We start from the raw sequence: 19,070 nt of genomic DNA, 5'->3' as shown, positions 1-19,070 counted from the left end.
TTATATATATTGTTTTATACAGTCAGCAAAAACAAGACTGGGAGCTGACTGTAGCTCAGATCATGAGTTCCTTATTGCCAAATTCAGACTTAAATTGAACAAAGTAGGGAAATCCACAAGACCATTCAGGTATGATCTAAATCAAATCCCTTACAACTATACAGTAGAAGTGAGAAATAAATTCAAGGGATTAGATCTGATAGAGTGCCTGAAGAACTATAGATGGAGGTTCGTGACATTATGCAGGAGGCAGGGATCAAGACCATCCCCAAGAAAAAGAAATGTAAAAAGGCAAAATGGTTGCTGAGGAGCCTTGCAATTAGCTGTGAAAAGAAGAGAAGCAAAAGGAAAAGGAGAAAAGGAAAGATATACCCATCTGAATGCAAAGTTCCAAAGAAGAGCAAGAGGGATAGAGAGCCCTTTTAAATGAACAATGAAAGAAATACAGGAAAACAACAGAATGGGAAAGACTAGAGATCTCTTCAAGAAAATTAGAGATACCAAGGGAACATTTCATGCAAAGAAGGGCACAATAAAGGACAGAAATGGTATGGACCTAACAGAAGGAGAAGATATTAAGAAGAGGTGACAAGAATACACAGAAGAACTATACAAAAAAGACCTTTATGACCCAGATAATCACAATGGTGTGATCACTGACCTAGAGCCAGACATCCTGTAATGTGAAGTCAAGTGGGCTTTAGGAAGCATCACAATGAACAAAGCTAGTGGAGGTGATGGAATTTCAGTTGAGCTATTTCAAATCCTAAAAGATGATGCTGTGAAAGTGCTGCACTTAATATACCAACAAATTTGTAAAACTCATCAGTGGTCACAGGACTGGAAATGATCAATTTTCATTCCAATCCCAAAGAAAGGCAATGCCAAAGAATGCTCAAACTATTACACAATTGCACTCATCTCACACACTAGTAAACTAATGCACAAAATTCTCCAAACCACACTTCAACAGTACGTGAACCGTGAATTTCCAGATGATCAAGCTGGTTTTAGAAAAGGTAGAGAAACCAGAGGTCAAATTGCCAACATCCATTGGATCATCAAAAAAGCAAGAGAGTTCCAGAAAAAAACTTCTATTTCTGCTTTATTGATGATGCCAAAGCCTTTGAGTGCATGGATCACAACAAACTGTGGGAAATTCCTAGAGATGGGAATACCATACCACCTGACCTGACTCTTGAGAAATCTGTATGCAGGTCAGGAAGCAACAGTTAAAACCGGACATGAAACAACAGACTGGTTCCAAATAGGGAAAGGAGTACATCAAAATTGTAAATTGTCATGCTGCCTATTTAACTTATATGCAGAGTACATCATGAGAAATGCTGGACTGGATGAAGCACAAGTTGGAAGCAAGATTGCTGGGAGAAATATCAATAACTTCAGATATGCAGATGACACCACCCTTATGGCAGAAAGCAAAGAATAAATAAAGAGCCTCTTGATGAAAGTGAAAGAGGAGAGGGAAAAAGTTGGCTTAAAGCTCAACATTCAGAAAAATAAGATCATGGCATCTGGTCCCATCACTTCATGGCAAATAGGGAAACAGTGACAGACTTCATGGTGGCTCCAAAATCACTGCAGATGGTGAGTGCAGCCATGAAATTAAAAGATGCTTGCTCCTTGGAAGAAAAGTTATGACCAACCTAGAGAGCATATTAAAAAAGCAGAGGCATTACTTTGCAAAGAAGGTCCATCAGGTCAAAGTTATGGTTTTTCCAGTGGTCATGTATGGACGTGAGATTTGGACTATAAAGAAAGCTGAGCACTGAGGAATTGATGCTTTTGAACTGTGGTGTTGGAGAAGACTCTTGAACGTCCTTTGGACTGCAAAGAGATCCAACCAGTCCATCCTAAAGGAAATCAGTCCTGAATATTCTTTGGAAGGACTGATGCTGAAGCTGAAACTTTAATACTTTGGCCACCTGATGCAAAGAACTGACTCACTTGAAAATACACTGATTCAGGGAAAGACTGAAGGCAGGAGGAGAAGTGGATGACAGAGGTTGAGATGATTGGATGGCATCACGAACTCAATGGACATGAGTTTGAGTAAATTCTGGGAGTTGGTAATGTACAGGGAGGCCTGGCATACTGCCATCCATTGGGTCACAGATAATGAGACAAGACTAAGCGACTGAACTGAACTGATATATCCTTAAACCTAAATCTTTGCAAACAACTCAGATATTTCCTTAAGATAAATTTTCAGATACAGAAATGCTGAGACTCAGATATGAATCAGATTTTCATGCTGGTCCCACCTCCTGGAATGCCTTTCTCAAACATTTCCACCTTCTGGAATCCTAACCACAAGTCACTAAGTGTGTCTTATATGGCTACTCTCTGGGCATATATCTAGAGAAAAACATGGTCTGAAAGGATACATACACTCCAGTGTTCACTGCAGCATTATTTATAATAGCCAAGACATGGAAGCAACCTATAAGTCCACTGACAGAGGAATGGATTAAAGGGTGTGGTATGTATTAATATATAAAATGGAAAGTATTCATCCATTAAAAAGTGAAATAATGCCATTTGCAGCAAGACGGCTGGACCTAGAGATTGTCATACTGAGCAAAGTCAGACAGAGAAGCAGAAACATCACACAGCATCCTTTATGTCCTGTGCTGTGCTTAGTTGCTTCAGTTGTGTCTGACTCTTTGCCACCCGATGGCCTGTAACCTGCCAAGCTCTTCTGTCCATGGGATTCTCCAGGCAAGAATACCGGAGTGGGTTGTGATTTCCTCTTCCAGGGGTCAAACCTGCATTTCCTGAATCTCTTGCATTATAGGCAGATTCTTTACTGCTGTGCCACCAGAGAAGCCCATGACAGCCCTTATATGGGGAATCTAAAAGCATGTGAAACAAATCAACTTATTTACAAAATAGAAACAGACTCACAGACTTAGAGAAGAAACTTACAGTTGCCCAGAGGAAGGCTGTGGGGAAGGGATAGTTAGGGAGTTTGGGATCTACATGTCTACATGTACACACCGCTATATTTAAAATGGATAACCAACAAGGACCTACTGCCTAGTAAAGGGAACTCTGCTCAATGTTATGTGGTAGCTTTGATGGGAGGGGAGTTTAGGGAAGAATGGATACATGTATATGTATGGCTGAGTCCCTTTATTGTTCACCTGAAACTATCACAACATTGTTAATCGGCTATACTCCAATAAAAAATAAAAAGCTTAAAAAAAATAACAACTCTTTCCTTAATCGTAATCAGTGTAAATGAATCTGAAAAGTAAATAAATACTAGCCATCACCCCAGCACTCTGATAAAACCATTTGTAAGATGATGTGTTTTCTTTCTAGATTTCAATGGGTGTTCTTTTTTTCCTTTCTTATTTCTATGTTGTTGTTTAGTCAACTAAGTCATATCTGATTTTCGTGAACCCAATGATTGTAGTCCACGAGGCTCCTCTGCCCATGCGATTTCTCAGGCAAGAATACTGAAGTGGGTTGCCATTTCTTCCTCCAGTGGATCTTCCTGACTCAGGGATCAAATTCACATCTCCCGCTTGGCAGGCTGATTCTTAACACTGAGCCACCAAGGAAGCCGTTATTTCTATATATGTGTTCTTAAAGATAAAAGTTCATATATTGAAACAAAATGGAATTAATATGAACATACTGTTGTAATCTGTTTTTATTTAGATTTCAAAAAATACATTTATTTTAATGGCTATATAATATTATAGTATATGTGATCATTTATTTAACAAATTGCCTATTGTTGGATATTTTAGGTGGTCTCCAATATTTTACAGTTATAAATAACTGGTTATATATCCCTGAAGCTAAATCTTTCTAAACAACCTTAATTATTCCCTGAAGATAAACTCTTAGATGTGGAATTGCTGAGAACCAGGTGTGAACATTTTTTGAGACGGCTGTTAAGTACTGCCAGCCTACCTCTCAGAAACATGATACCATTTTCTATTCCTACTAGTTTCCTTGCACATTCACAAACCCGTGTGTTATAACTTTGTTTTAATCAACATCAGTTTGATCCCAAAAGGTGGAATCAGTTTCCCATGACATCTTGCTCGAGGTGAAACAGCTACTGGCTCTCTGCCTCCCACATCTGCCCACTCTGGTCCATGTGCACTCACTTCTCAAACTAAACTCCCAAAGGACGGCATTATGCCTGATGTGTGCCCCAGGAAGTCACCTGTACAAATCTGTACTCACTAATCTCTCCATCCTTCATCTCCACAAGTCAGCTCCTTGGGGCTTTCTGGGTAGTTCTGAGGGTTGAGTGTGAATATGTGTGTTATACACCTGGTACTTCTTTTCCCTGAATGCTCTGCAGATGCCTAATTCTTCATTCACTGAATCAGGGCAACATGCCTTTGCTAATGTTGGTCCCAGCTCCTGGAATGACTTTCACAAATGTTTCCACCTACTGAAATCCTAGCAAGTCACTAAGTGTATTTCATATACCTAATTTCTCATAAATACTCTACTTGTTCCCTTATGTGGACTTCTCTCAACCCTAACTGATGTTATATCATTTTGTCTAAACTCCTATAAAAATTATAACTGCTTTCTATATTACAAAGCTGGTACAAGCATTTTCTTATTTCTTCAAGTGAACTGTATGTGCTAAAATCAGGATCTGTATTGAATTTGCCCTTGTATTATTTTTTAATTAATTTATTTTATTTTATTACCTGTGGTATCCTGAGACAGAGGCTTTTACAGGGAGCTAAGGTTTTTAACTCAGACTGGAGAAATTTATGGATAATCCCTTACTATATTATTTAGGTATAGGATAAGCTGGACAGAGAAATAGATATGGCAGATGGATCCCATAGTCATAAATATGATTGCAAATGGCCAACCCCTTATTTACACAGAACAGACAACAATTTATGCAGCATAAGCAGTTAAGGTAATTTTGTGCTGTGTGCTAAGTTGCTTCAGTCATGTCTGACCTTGCAACCCTACCGGCTGAAGCTCGTTAGGCTCCTCTGTCCATGGGATTCTCCAGGCAAGAATACTGGAGTGGGTTGCCAAGCCCTTCTTCAGGGGATCTGCCCCATCCAGGGATCGAAACCTTGTCTTTTATGTTTCCTACATTGGCAAGTGGATTCTTTACCACTAGCACCACCTGGGAAGCCCCTAAGGTCATTTTAGATCCTACGAAAATGACAACCATCTACCTTTGCTCAAGTATTTACAGTGTGCTGGTCTTCATGCTGGGTGTTTAACGTGTCTTATTTTGTTTCAGTTGCAGAACAAAATTAGATGTTAAGTCCGATCAGTTCCATTTTGCAAATGAGGAGATTGAGGTATATATAATTAATTAGTTTGTCTGAAATAACAGAGCCCTTAAGTTGCAGCATGGGACTCAAATCCATGTGTGTCAGCCTCTTTTTCATTTTGCTGATGGTCTCCTTATCTCCTTAATGGACTGACATGATATTATGCCCCCTCTGTGTAGCTGAAACAGAGAAAGTGGGGAGAGGTGTATTGTTCAGTTGCTAAGTCATGTCTGACTCTGTGACTCCATGAACTGCAGCACACTAGACTTCCCTGTCCTTCACTCTCTCCCAGAGTCTGCTCAAACTCATGTTCATTGACTCAATGATGCCATCTAATCATCTCATCCTCTGTCACCCCATTCACCTCTTGCCCTCAATCTTTCCCAGCATCTACGGTCTTTTCCAAGAAGTTGGCTCTTTGCACCAGGTGGCCAAAGTGTTGGAGCTTCAGCATCAGTCTTTCCAATGAATATTCAGGGTTGATTTCCATTAGGATTGACTGATTTCATCTCCTTGCTGTCTAAGAAACTCTCAAGAGTCTTCTCCAGCACCAGTTTGAAAGTATCAATTCTTTGGCGCTCAGCCTTCTTTATGTAGTTGCTGTTAAAAGAACAGGCCTACCATAGAAATCCTAATGCCAGAGAGTTAAAGCATGATGTGTATATGGATGCATAAAATGTGGTGAGTGGGACAAGATGACCAACATCACAGAGAAGAAAAGGGTACTTGAGGTCAGGTGGGCTGGCTGTCAGCAGGAAGAACTGACACCCACAGCTGGGCTGGGAGAGAAACCTGCAGCTGAGTGGGACAATGGTTCCTGGGAAATGGGACAAACAGACCTAGTGCCCTGCTTGGAACAGCAAGCCTCATTCTTGATACCATCAGGTGGTTAAAGAGCCGCACATACACTGCTACACTGGGCTGTCTGACTTTAGGTCCAGGCAAGGCTGAGCCTGTGGGAAATCCCTCCAGTCCCTGCAGGAGTCTGGTGTAGGGAAGGCGGGAGTCAGATGAAAACTGCCTGTGATGAAGACAAACTTCACTGGAAAAGATGCAAATAAATGCATTGAAATGACACAGAGTTTGATTATAACGTAAAGGCATGATTTCCAGAATATAAAAGTAAATAAATATGTAGGGTAAGTGGCACAGAACATTCTAGAGCCTCCTGCTCAGACACAGCAGGTATTTGGGTGATTCATGAGCTCAATTTCATACTGTCAAAGTATAGTTCTTGGAAATCACAAGTTATCACTCATCAAAAATTGCCCATGGGAGAGAAAGAACTTTACTGGAAGATCTTGTTCAAACAAGATGTTGAGTCAAGAGTTCTGGGTGAGCCTGAGACTCTGCATTTCTAAGACGTTCCAGGTGACTCAGGTGCTGCTGGCCCTGACACCACCATCTAAGTCACAAGGAATGAGGAAGCCGGCAGGGCAAGTGGGACAATCAGTGTGAGAGGAGGGGTTGCTGAGAAAATAATATGCTAAAAAAGGAGAAAATGTAGGACAGCAATATTTTGCACATTAGAGCAAGGTATAGTAAGCACCTGTAAAAATGTATTATCCAAGTAATAGCTCTGAGCAAGAAAAGAAAATAACAAATGAAAATTAATCTACCTCAAGAGCTGGAAAATGCTTTAAAATGACCCAGTACTCTCTAAAATGATCAAATCAAGCACAAAATCATTTAAATGAAAAACTCAGCCTCTGTTTGGAATCTAACCAGGAAGCCTAGGGGTCTATTTACCTCATTTTGGGTCTTTACTTTTACTAGCTATTTCTTCCATGAATTAGAAACCTCTAGATAGCATACTAAAAAGCAGAGACATTACTTTGCCAACAAAGGTCCATCTAGTCAAGGCCATGGTTTTTCCAGTGGTCATGTATGGATGTGAGAGTTGGACTGTGAAGAAAGCTGAGCGCCGAAGAATTGATGCTTTTGAACTGTGGTGTTGGAGAAGACTCTTGAGAGTCCCTGGGACTGCAAGGAGATCCAACCAGTCCATTCTAAAGGAGATCAGTCCTGGATGGAATGATGCTAAAGCTGAAACTCCAGTACTTTGGCCACCTCATGAGAAGAGTTGACTCATTGGAAAAGACTCTGATGCTGGGAAGGATTGGGGGCAGGAGAAGAAGGGGACGACAGGATGAGATGGCTGGATGGCATCACTGACTCCATGGACATGAGTTTAAGTGAAGTTCGGGAGTTGGTGATGGACAAGGAGGCCTAACGTGCTGCAATTCATGGGGTTGCAAAGAGTTGGACACGACTGAGTGACTGAACTGAACTGATGGTGCCTACTACACTTTCCTGTTGACTCTAATTTCCAGGAATCCGGATAGCAGAGGACATGATGGAAAGAGAACACAGCCCCACTTCTGCTAGGTGGGCTCACTCCCGTGTCCCCCAAAGCAGCCTCTCAATCAAATCCAACACCAAAGAGGTGTCCTGGAGTGTCAGGGGCTGGAACGGGTGAGCAGGAGAGGACACCTGAGATGTACACAAGTGGAGTGAAATCACTTCATGAACACACTGCGCTAGTATCACCTACAAACACAGAAATGAAGCTAACGGTGATACTGAGAGTTGACCAAAACATGGATCAAAAGTCAAGTTACTGCAATTATTAATTCAGTCTTCAAACTCAATCTTCCCTCACATTCTTTAGAACCTCAGATAACCCTAGGATTTGTGGATTTTAAGATAAAAGAATACAAATCTGTTATGGTCTTAAGTTGTACTACAGGTTTCTTAGATATTCATATTTTTGGTTTGGGAGAAATTTAAGATGAGTACAAATTAACAGAATTATGTTTACAACAGGAAATCTGATGGAGACATTGTCTCCAAGTAAGCAAACATCACCTACCATGCTCTCAGGGACAGGATTTCATAAAAAGTGTAGCTAACGTAGTTAATGCCTTCCTGCCATAGGAAACCTCATCTCCCCCCTGACCTACAATGAAAATGAAAACAATTTGGAGGAAGTTTTTGCCCTGCAATTAACTGAAGCTTCTCTCTTTGTATCTATCATTTGAGCATTAAGTTGAATATTCTTTCATGTTAAAAGGGTGCATGCATGCTCAGTCGCTAAGTCGTGTCCAACTCTTTGCGACCCCATTGACTGTAGCCCACCAGGTTCCTCTGTCCACAGAATTTCCCAGGCAAGAATAATGGAGCAGGTTGTCATTTCCTTCTCCAGAGGATCTTCCCCACCCAGGCATTGAACCTACATATGCTGCATTGCAGGCAGATTGTTTACCACTGAGCTACCTGAGAAACGTGTGTGTGTTGGTTACTGGTTGCTCAGACCTGTATGTTACTCACTCACTCTCCTAGCCATCAGTCCCTCAGTACTCTCACTGTGCCCTGCAGAATGCCACTTCCTGCGGAACAGAAATGAAAACAAGATGTTATCTGATCCTAAAAAGCCTCAGGGTTCTTTTTTTTTTTTTTTAAATTAGTTTTGCTAAATATCGAAATGAATCCGCCACAGGTATACATGTGTTCCCTATCCTGAACCCTCCTCCCTCCTCCCTCCCCATACCCTCCCTCTGGGTCATCCCAGTGCACCAGCCCCAAGCATCTAGTATCGTGCATCGAACCTGGACTGGCAACTCGTTTCATACATGATATTATACTTGTTTCAATGCCATTCTCCCAAATCTTCCCACCCTCTCCCTCTCCAACAGAGTCCGTAAGACTGTTCTATACATCAGTGTCTCTTTTGCTGTCTTGTACACAGGGTTATTGTTAGCATCTTTCTAAATTCCATATATATGCGTTAGTATACTGTATTGGTGTTTTTCTTTCTGGTTTACTTCACTCTGAAAATTACAAAGCATGCCACAGATGATACCTCTTATTTTAATTTTGGTAAAACATGTAACCTAAAATTTACCAGCTTAAACATTTCTATTTCAAATCCTAAAAGATGATGCTGTGAAAGTGCTGCATTCAATATGCCAGCAAAGCAGTGGCCACAGGACTGGAAAAGGTCAGTTTTCATTCCAATCCCAAAGAAAAGCAATGTTAAGGAATGTTCATACTACCATACAACTGCACTCATCTCACATGCTAGCAAAGTAATGCTCAAAATTCCCCAAGCTAGGCTTCGATAGTACATGAACCGAGAACTTTCAGATGTTTAAGCTGAATTTAGAAAAGGCAGAGGAACCAGAGATCACATTGTCAACCTCCGCTGGATTAGAGAAAAAGCAAGAGAGTTCCAGCAAAACATCTAATTCTGCTTTATTGACTACGCCAATATTGTCAAGGCTGTATATTGTCACCCTGCTTATTTAACTTATATGCAGAGTATAACATGCAAAATGACAGGCTGGATGAAGCACAAGCTGGAATCAAGATTGCAGGAAGAACATATCAAAAACCTTAGATAAGCAGATGACAGCACCTTTATGACAAAAAGAGAAGAGGAACTAAAGAGCCTCTTGATGAAAGTGAAAGAGGAGTGTGAAAAAGTTGGCTTAAAACTCAGCATTCAAAAAATGAAGATCATGGCGTCTGTTCCAATCACTTCATGACAAATAGATGGGGAAACAATGGAAACAGTGACAGACTTGCAGGGCTCCAAAATCACTGCAGATGGTGACTGCAGCCATGAAATTAAATATGCTTTCTCCTTGGAAGAAAACCTATGACCAACCTAGATAGCATATTAAAAAGCAGAGACATTACTTTATCAACAAATGCCCATATAGTCAAAGCTATGGTTTTTCCAATAGACATATATGGATGTAAAATTTGGACAATAAAGAAGGCTGAACACCAGAGAACTGATGCTGCTGAGCTGTGGTATTGGAGAAGACTCTTGAAAGTCCCTTGGACTGCAAGGAGATCCAACCAGGAATCAGTCCTGAATGAACCCTAAAGGAAATCAGTCCTGAATATTCACTGCAAGGACTGATGCTGAAGCTGAAACTCCAATACTTTGGCCTCATGATGTGAAGAACTGACTCATTTGAAAAGACCCTGATGCTGGGAAAGATTGAAGGCAGGAGGAGAAGGGGACGACAGCAGATGAGATGGTTGGATGGCATCACCAACTTGAGGACGTGAGTTTGAGCAAGCTCCAGGAGTTGGTGATGAACAGGGAAGCCTGGTGTGCTGCAGTCCATGGGGTCACAAAGAGTCAGACACCACTAAGTGACTGACCTGAATTGAACAATTTTTAAGAGGACAGTTTAGTGTTAAGTTCATTCACACCTTTTTGCAACCAATCTCCAGAATATTTCCTGTCATGTAAAACTGAAATTCTGTACCCAATAAACTCAGTTCCCCATCCCTCTCACTCCAGTCCCTGGCTACCAATATTCTATTGTCTGTCTTTATAAATTTGACTGCTCTAGGATTCTCATACAAGGAATTATATAGTATTCATTCCTTTTGTTTCTGGCTTATTTCACTTAACATGGTATCCTCAAAGCTCACCTATAGATTAGAATTTTCTTTCTTTTTTAAGGTTGAATAATAATATTTTATTGTAGGGATATACTATATTGTAAGGATTTGTTTATCCACTCATATGATGATAGATATTAATACTTGGGATGCTTCCAACTTTTGGCTACTGTGAATAATATTGCTATGAACATAGGTATACCATACATGCTATCTTTAAAGAATATATATAATACTGATGAAAAATCAAGGATCTTACAGAAGCAGATACATTGGGATTAACTCATAAGATGAGGGGGCTTCCCTGGTGGCTCAGACAGTAAAGAATCTGGCTGCAATACAGGAGACCTGGGTTTGATTCCTGGGTGGGAAAGATGCCCTGGAGAAGCAAATGGAAACCCACTCCAATAATCTTGCCTGGAGACTTCCATGGACACACAGTCCATGGTGTCACAAAGAGTCAGACATGACTGAGTGAGTAACACTTTCACTCAGAAAATGAGATTTCTCACCAGCCTCGTGACAGAAGCGAAGGGGCAGCATGTGCACACTGGAAGCAGGGAGGGCATGTTGCTTTGGGAGAATCTACACAGGAGCTGAGTGCAGAGGGGGTGGGAATATTAGGACCCAAGGATGCTGAGGTAGGTGGGGAAGAGCTTCCTACTACTTTGCCTGTTCTGGTTTAGTCTCGTCTTCAAGCATCTCTCCTGGTCTGAGTTGGGGGACCTAAGCTGAGCGTGAAAGGAATGTCACCAGCAGACACGGATGCTGGCAGGACCAGGACACAAACCTCTCTATCATCTCCCACATGGATCCTCCTCTGCTCCTTTTGGGTTGCTTTCATCGACTTTAAGCAAATCTCTGGGGCCTGCCTCCATGGGCGGCTTTGGTTCCTTAGCCCTGACTGAGTCACGATTCTGGCTCTTCTCTGATGGCCAAACAGTCCCTATTTTGATTGGACCTCGGGCTGAACTATGGTTTGAGCATCATCTTACCCACGCCAGTAAGAGTCAGATCTGTGCTAAAGAAAGAAGCAGCCGGTGGGGTGAGAGCAGGGAGGTGACAGCTCAGTGTGGGTGAGTGGAGGACAAGTCTATGGGAAGGGCCAAGGGATAGAGGGGGAGGCTGCAACTGAAAGGCATCATAGGAGGAAGAGAAGATTCCAGAAGTACAAAGAAGAAAAGATGGCAAGAAATGAGATATAGCAGAGTTAGGGACAGGGAGCCAGGGCTGACTTCCAAGACTCCTTATGAATAATTCGGTAAAACATATAGTATCCTAGGTCAGGTAAAGTACCAGCTACAGGACCCAGGGCCCTCCAACCACCATGAGGGAGCTCGCAACACAAAGAAATGCTGGGGTCCCCCTTCCGTGGTCAATTTCCAGGAATGATGCACTTCTCATGTCACTACACAACTTCCCAGGTGGCACTAGTGGTAAAGAACCTGGTTCAATGTGGGAGACATAAGAGATGCGGGTTTGATCACTGGGTTGAGAAGGTCCCCTGGAGGAGTAAATGGCAACCCACTCCAGTATTCTTGCCTGGAGAATTCCATGGACAGAGCAGCCTGACGGGCTACAGCCCATGGGGTCGCAAAGACTCGGACACAACTGAAGCAACTTAACGAACATGCATGCATGAGGAACAAACAGTCCCATGACACAGCAACAAGGAAGCCAAGAACAAATATAGTGCTAATTCTTTAGCTGGATTTTAAAGATACAACTGGGTTAAACAAACCTTTTTTGTTGATTCAATGACTGCGGTCAGGTTCTTCAATACCAGAGGCCCATCTAAGGTGTGCCTGAAGTTAACAGTGTGAAACAAAATCCTTCCTTCATTAGTCCAGGGTGGCGGGGCACGATCCTTGTACTCCCAGGGAGCTTCTTTCTCAAGGTCTAAATATCCCGTCACTCTTTCTACTGAAATCATCTGAAAGACACATCACATCACGTGTGTCAGGACACAGGGTCTAATTTATAGGTGTTCTGAGATTGTAAATGAGATGGTCTGCTTTTATACATAATTGGTTTAAAATATCTCATATCTTATCATTCCCAAAGGATAGAAATAGGAGTTTGATGAGGGCTTTGATGATTTTCAAACTTGTTCATCATCTCATAACACTTTCGTTTAGGATTTCATCCTTAAACATCATATTGAAACTAAAAGAATTACAGAACTGAATGATAAAATTTCATTTACCTACTTTTCACATATAGATAAAAGAAACAAGAGAATTTTGCTAAAGAAAAGAATACTTATGGACACCAATCAGTAACACATGGCTACAGAAGGGCCATTCTAAGAAGCAGCTTATCCTACCAGAAAGAAGGGACACTAGCAAATTCAGAGGTTCAACAAATACAGGAATAAATGCTAAAATGAAGTAGGTGTATCTATTAATTAAACAAACAAAAAACCCTCAAAATACTGAATCATTTTACCAAGAATGGGAATTATCTATTAAGAAGCAAAAATAAACAAGTTCCCAAGAAATTAGCATATATTCTCTCCAGAATTTCAGAAACTTCCCCCTAATTTCATTATACTTAAAGAGTATAATAATGAAGAGACATTTATTTTACTTGAAGACGGCTTAAATGAATATAAAACCTGCCAATGTGACATACATAAGATTAAGAATAATATGTATAGATTTTATTTTACATTGACTTTAACCAGATGGAGGAGGATATAAAAACTCTGTTAGCTATGATGTAAAAAAATACAGCTTTAATACTTTACATAAGAATTGCTTTTATGCCATTTAATGGCAAGGAGACTTGAAAGGGCTAAGAAGGTTAAAATAAACATCACCAGGTTCTCAACTTCGGTCCTTTGCCTGATGCACCACTGGAACATCCCCATGAGTGTGAGGGCAAGAGACAGGACCAGGCCAACCTGCCCGAGAGTCAAAGCTAAATAAGAAAGAAGGAGAATAAAGTCAGTCCTGTTCTTAACCCCTCACGTAGCTCCTTCTGTCACTTTATGAAGAAGACTTCTTTATAATATTTAAATCATTTGTATATAATTATAATATGACACATTTACTATGTCTTGATTGAGACCATGATACAATGAAAAAAACAATTTGAATTCAAAAAGACTACAAAATGAGTTTATTAATCCCAGCAGGACTGACACACTTGACAGCATTACCAAGGTGAGGAATCATGTCATTATTCTGACTTTCATCATCAGGGTTCCAAGAACCTTTGTGTAAAGTTCACTTTCCACATTCAAGGCAGCTGTAGTTAGAACCACGAAAAACAAGACAGTGGGTTCTAAGAGCCAGTGCTTTTAAGTCTAAACTGCTACTCTCCTTGTTCCTTATTAAAGATTTTGATTCAGTGCTGTTACTATGGAATAGAGATGGTGAATTCATGGCACAGATGCCAACACCTGCTCATCTGGTACCCACACAGCAGTGAGGACACTGTTCTTTCCTACAGAGAATCTTTCTCACCTCAGTGAACCAGGCACCTGCAACTAAGAGATTCAAGTATCCCTAAGGCTAACTGGACAAAAGCTTAACATAATAGTAAACTTGGTTTTCTCCTCCCAACACTACCTGGAATGTTCAGCGAGTCAGCTTGCTACATTGCATAGACCTCAACCCATTCAAAGAAAGAGATAAAAAGGTCTCATCAAGACACAAATGATTTCATATAGACCACGTGGTGGAATCCTATACTGTAAACACTAATTCATTAGAGCCAAACAGTATATACTAGACAAGACAGCAAGAGCTTTATTTAATACATGTAAATGAAACTATAAACTGTATTCATATTATAAGTAGTTACTCACATCTATACTCACCATCTGCAAGAATCAGGGACACGAAGGCAACAACAGTGACGAAGATGGCACAGATGACATCTAGATACACAGCGAGCCATCGGGACGTCGTCAAAAGCAGGAACCAAGCCTCTGCATTTGTGAACCGTATTAAGTATAATAAATCAGTAGAACAGCCATGTTGGCTGCTTCAAATGAGAAAGAACATTCTGTTCAGTTGAACAACAGAAGATTTTTACACAGGTAGGAAAGCAAAGTTATACACCCAAGGAGTGCAAAGAGTCCAGAAAGCTAGATTTTGACATGACAACATTTGACACACACAGGAATCAGTCCAGAGGCTCTGTGGGAAGCATGCACTAAAAAATTCAATCCACAGGTTATAAACAGAAATTTCCTCATAAGAAAGAAAATGGAAAAACAGCCTCATCAGTGCGTTTCCTGCAGTGCTGGGCCTCAACCTGAAGACCACCCTCTCACATGTTGACTATTCCCATCTCTCTGATAGCAGAGAACACTGCTCACACTGTTTCCAGCACCTTCTGCAATTCCTACAGGGCCCTGTGCAATGTTTACTCTTCAGAGCCAGTGTGTAAATAACCATCAGCTCACAGGACCTGCATGCAGCTTTTAAAATGCCTTTTCATCTTTAAAATACAATACAGATTGACTGAAGATACAGGCCAGGATTTTATAGACTTAGAGTAAATTCTGAAATTTCTACCTAGAGCAAATCTTCACTAATACAAAGAATAATATACATAAAGAGAACAGCAAATATGCTAATCAGGAAATTATTTTCCTCAGTCAGGTTTGACATGCTCTGAAAGGAGAGCTAACAACTACAGCTTGGAGGCCAGGAATGGCCAGCACCCGGTTCATAAGTGAAGTTTTAGTGGCTCACAGGCACAGCAGTTTGCTGATGTATTTATTACCTTTGCCGTCCTTTGTGCTACAACAGGAAGCTTGGAAGTTACAACAGACACAGGACAGCACACAAAGCTGACTTTTTGCTGACTCCTGCCCTAATGAGACAGAAAACCACAGGGCGCAGTGATGGAAGAACAGCACAAGCCAGTCAGGGGAGGCAAGCAGGGGATGGAAGGAAAGAGGGGCGCACAGAGGGTTGGTGAGAGGAAGGAATGGGGGAGGAAGGTGTGCAAAGGGGTACGTGGGGCAGCACAGGAAAGTGCTGGCCAGCCAGGCCACCTGAGAGGGAGGTCAGGCCTCAGAAGGCAGAACACCCCATCCTTTGAAATCATCTCCAGAAACTTACAGACCTGAATGCAAGTCCTGGTGTGCATCGAACAGCTCCTGAAAACTCTGTTCAGCTTTGTATGTCCGGATGGTCCAGACTCCCTGGAGAGAAGATGCTAAGTGGGAAAATACCGGGCTCCGTGCTGGGGAAACAGAGACAGACACACAACAGAGAAAGTCAGGGAGGCTGGATGAGAAGAAGCCAACAACCTCTCATGCTCTGTGGTCACAAGTCCCACCAAAGGGCACACCCGGGGCTTCCTGGAGGGCTGCCTGGTGGAGGAAGGATGATGACTCTTCAAGATGACCCTTGAATTCCTGCTCACACTAACCTTCACTTTAACAACCTGGAAATGAAATATTCTCTTTGAATCCTTTTTATTTTTTTTAACCAAATTCAAATCACAGCTAGATTTAGATAAACAAATTCTTTACTAGCTCATTCATCAAGGTCCTCCTCAGCATACACCCCTCCAAATTAAATAAATACATATGTGTCTATATATATGTATGGTTGAATTACAATGTTTCAGGTTACAACATAGTGCTGTGGTTATTTTTTTTCTGATTATATCCCATTATAGGATTGCTCAGCAGTTTAAGAATTCACCTGCAATGTAGGAAACACAGGAGATGTGGGTTCAATCCTTGGGTCGAGAAGATCCCCTGGAGGAGGAAGTGGAAACCCATGCCAGTATTCTTGCCTAGAGAATCCAATGGACAGTGGAGCCTGGTGGGCTATGGTCCATAGGGTTGAAAGAGTTGGCCAAGACTGAGCAACTAAATACGAGCACAAGTGAGGCTAGAACTGTCCCTAGATAGGTTATTACAAGATATTAAGTAAAACTCCCTGTGCTGTATAGTAAATTCATGTTCCTTACCTATTTGGTGCATGGTAGTATGTACTTGGGAGAAGGCAATGGCACCCCACTCCAGTACTCTTACCTGGAAAATCCCATGGACAGAGAAGCCCGGTAGGCTGCAGTCCACTGGGTCGCGGAGAGTCAGACACGACTGAGAGACTTCACTTTCACTTTTCACCTTCATGCATTGGAGAAGGAAATGGCAACCCACTCGAGTGTTGTTGCCTGGAGAATCCCAGGGATGGGGGAGCCTGGTGGGCTGCTGTCTATGGGGTCGCACAGAGTCGACACGACTGAAGCAACTTTGCAGCAGCAGCAGCAGTAGCAGCAGTATGTACTTGTTCAGAGAAGGCAATGGCACCCCACTCCAGTACTCTTGCCTGGAGAATCCCATGGACAGAGGAGCCTGGTGGGCTGCAGTCCATGTGGTCGCTAGGAGTCAAGACACGACTGAGTGTCTTCACTTCCGCTTTTCACTTTCATGCATTGGAGAAGGAAATGGCAACCCACTCCAGTGTTCTTGCCTGGAAGATCCCAGGGATGGGGGAGCCTGGTAGGCTGCTGTCTATGGGGTCGCACAGAGTTGGACCTGACTGAAGTGACTTATCAGCAGCAGCAGCGTGTATTTGTTAATTCCATATTCCTAATTTGTCTCTCTTTGCCCTACGGTAACTGTAAGTTTGCTTTCTGTCTTTGAGTTTATTTCTGTTTTGTATACATATTCATTTATATTATTCTTTAGATTCTACATAGAAGAGATACCATATAGTATTTGTCTTCATCTTACTTTCTTTACCAAGAATATCCCTCTATGTCCATACACTGAACTGAACTGATGTCCATCCATGTTGCTACAAGTGGCAACATTTCATTCTTTTCCATGACTGAGTAATTACTACTAATTTCTGAGTCAGTAGCATTTCAAAATTTAATTCTCCATGAGAGTCCTTACCACCCTGAATTTTGGTGAACTACCTGTGGGCCATCTCCTCCTTAGATGAGTAACCTAAGGGCTGGGATAGAGTCAGTACATCCCCACCCTGGAGCAGAGCCAGACCCAGGACAGGGTGAGACAAGTAAGGGGAGCAGACAGTCTGCCACCACCCCCGTCCTGGGCCTCTCCCTGCACCTGTGCCAGGAGCCTCTGTGCGGGTCATGGAGCACCCCGCACTGCACCACCCTTGTGCCCACAGGACCCGGCAGACGAGGAGTCTTTGAATGGTCTTGACTTCTGCTCTGGGAACTTGATGGATGCTTTCATAACTGCCCTGCTGGATACCTGTCCTGGTGTCCTTTGAGAATCTGACAGTGGCCTTAGTGTCCATTCTCTTCTGAGTGACTTCATGTAGGTTTGGGGCTTGGTGTCACAGGACTGACCATTCATTTCCTGTCATCTTCTCTAAGAGCACACTGACCAAGAGGACCAGGGTCAGGCTCCTGTCCATCAGGGAACAGGTGGGCTGCAAGCTGCTGGGAAGGAAGGACACTTATGGTTCTCATTCCCCACCAGGAACAAGGCTGTAACTTGCTGTTGTCAGGGGCAGATAGTGAGCCTGTGACCTCTGTCTGGGATGAGTGATAACTTGTGCTTTATCATCAGAAAATACTGACATCACTTTGTTACCTATGCGTCTCCTAGAGAAAACCTGTAAGTAAAACCTGGATGTTTTGAGGAAGTTAGGGTCACTTATCTTACAGGAGGATACAGAAACATTTTTAAATGATGGAGTAAAAAGAATCAAAGTGGAAACTTCAAATTATTTTCAGGACCTGACTCTTTAGCCTGGCAACCAAATGCCTATCTGGGTGACAGACAGTTCAGTCAGTACCGATGAGCATATGGGCACTGCAGCTGTGTGTGTATGGGAGGGGCCTGGGGTACAAATGAGCAAAGACACAGAACCAGATCTTATGCTTAGCATCCCTGATTCTACAAGCAGGAAAGAACAGGATTCCTCCTGTGAGACACAGGGCTTGGAGGGGGTGGGAAGCCCTGGGCTGGGGGAGGACAGTCTGGGCTGGGGGCCATCTGTCCATCCACTCAGTCTTGGGATCTTTCCACCTGGGACATCTGACCAGGAACCTTAATTATTAGGGTCCCTCACCTGTGATGGAAAAAAAATAAACTAAAAACCTCTGAACCAGAACAAGATCTAATATGTCCCCTTTGTACTTAATTTAGGCAAAGAGCATAAAGTGATTTGGTGGTGTTTAGGACTGTATTCCAAATAGGAAAAGGAGTACATCAAGGCTGTATATTATCACCCTGCTTATATAACTTCTATGCAGAGTACATCATGAGAAACGCTGGACTGGAAGAAACAGAAGCTGGAAACAAGATTGCCGGGAGAAATATCAATAACCTCAGATATGCAGATGACACCACCCTTATGGCAGAAAGTGAAGAGGAACTCAAAA

The 19,070-nt window shown here is 42.1% G+C and overlaps 1 protein-coding gene across 2 annotated transcripts in view; it reads right to left on the bottom strand.

The window, feature by feature from the left end:
- The window catches only part of LOC109567083 (ATP-binding cassette sub-family C member 4-like), a 206,945-nt gene that overhangs the window by 61,934 nt on the left and 125,941 nt on the right, over nucleotides 1-19,070 (bottom strand). For both annotated transcript variants that reach the window (XM_070800398.1, XM_070800397.1), the window contains 4 exons: nucleotides 15,813-15,932; nucleotides 14,554-14,664; nucleotides 13,549-13,649; nucleotides 12,469-12,660 (listed from right to left, as the gene is read on the bottom strand). In XM_070800398.1, the coding sequence (XP_070656499.1) occupies nucleotides 12,469-12,660; nucleotides 13,549-13,649; nucleotides 14,554-14,664; nucleotides 15,813-15,932 (524 nt within the window). The remainder of the gene's footprint in view (nucleotides 1-12,468; nucleotides 12,661-13,548; nucleotides 13,650-14,553; nucleotides 14,665-15,812; nucleotides 15,933-19,070) is intronic.

This window comes from Bos indicus, chromosome 12, assembly GCF_029378745.1.
Source record: "Bos indicus isolate NIAB-ARS_2022 breed Sahiwal x Tharparkar chromosome 12, NIAB-ARS_B.indTharparkar_mat_pri_1.0, whole genome shotgun sequence".
Taxonomy (NCBI): Eukaryota; Metazoa; Chordata; class Mammalia; order Artiodactyla; family Bovidae; genus Bos; species Bos indicus.
Note: the sequence above shows the minus strand (reverse complement) of the source record. Positions and strands in the feature narration are given on the sequence as shown.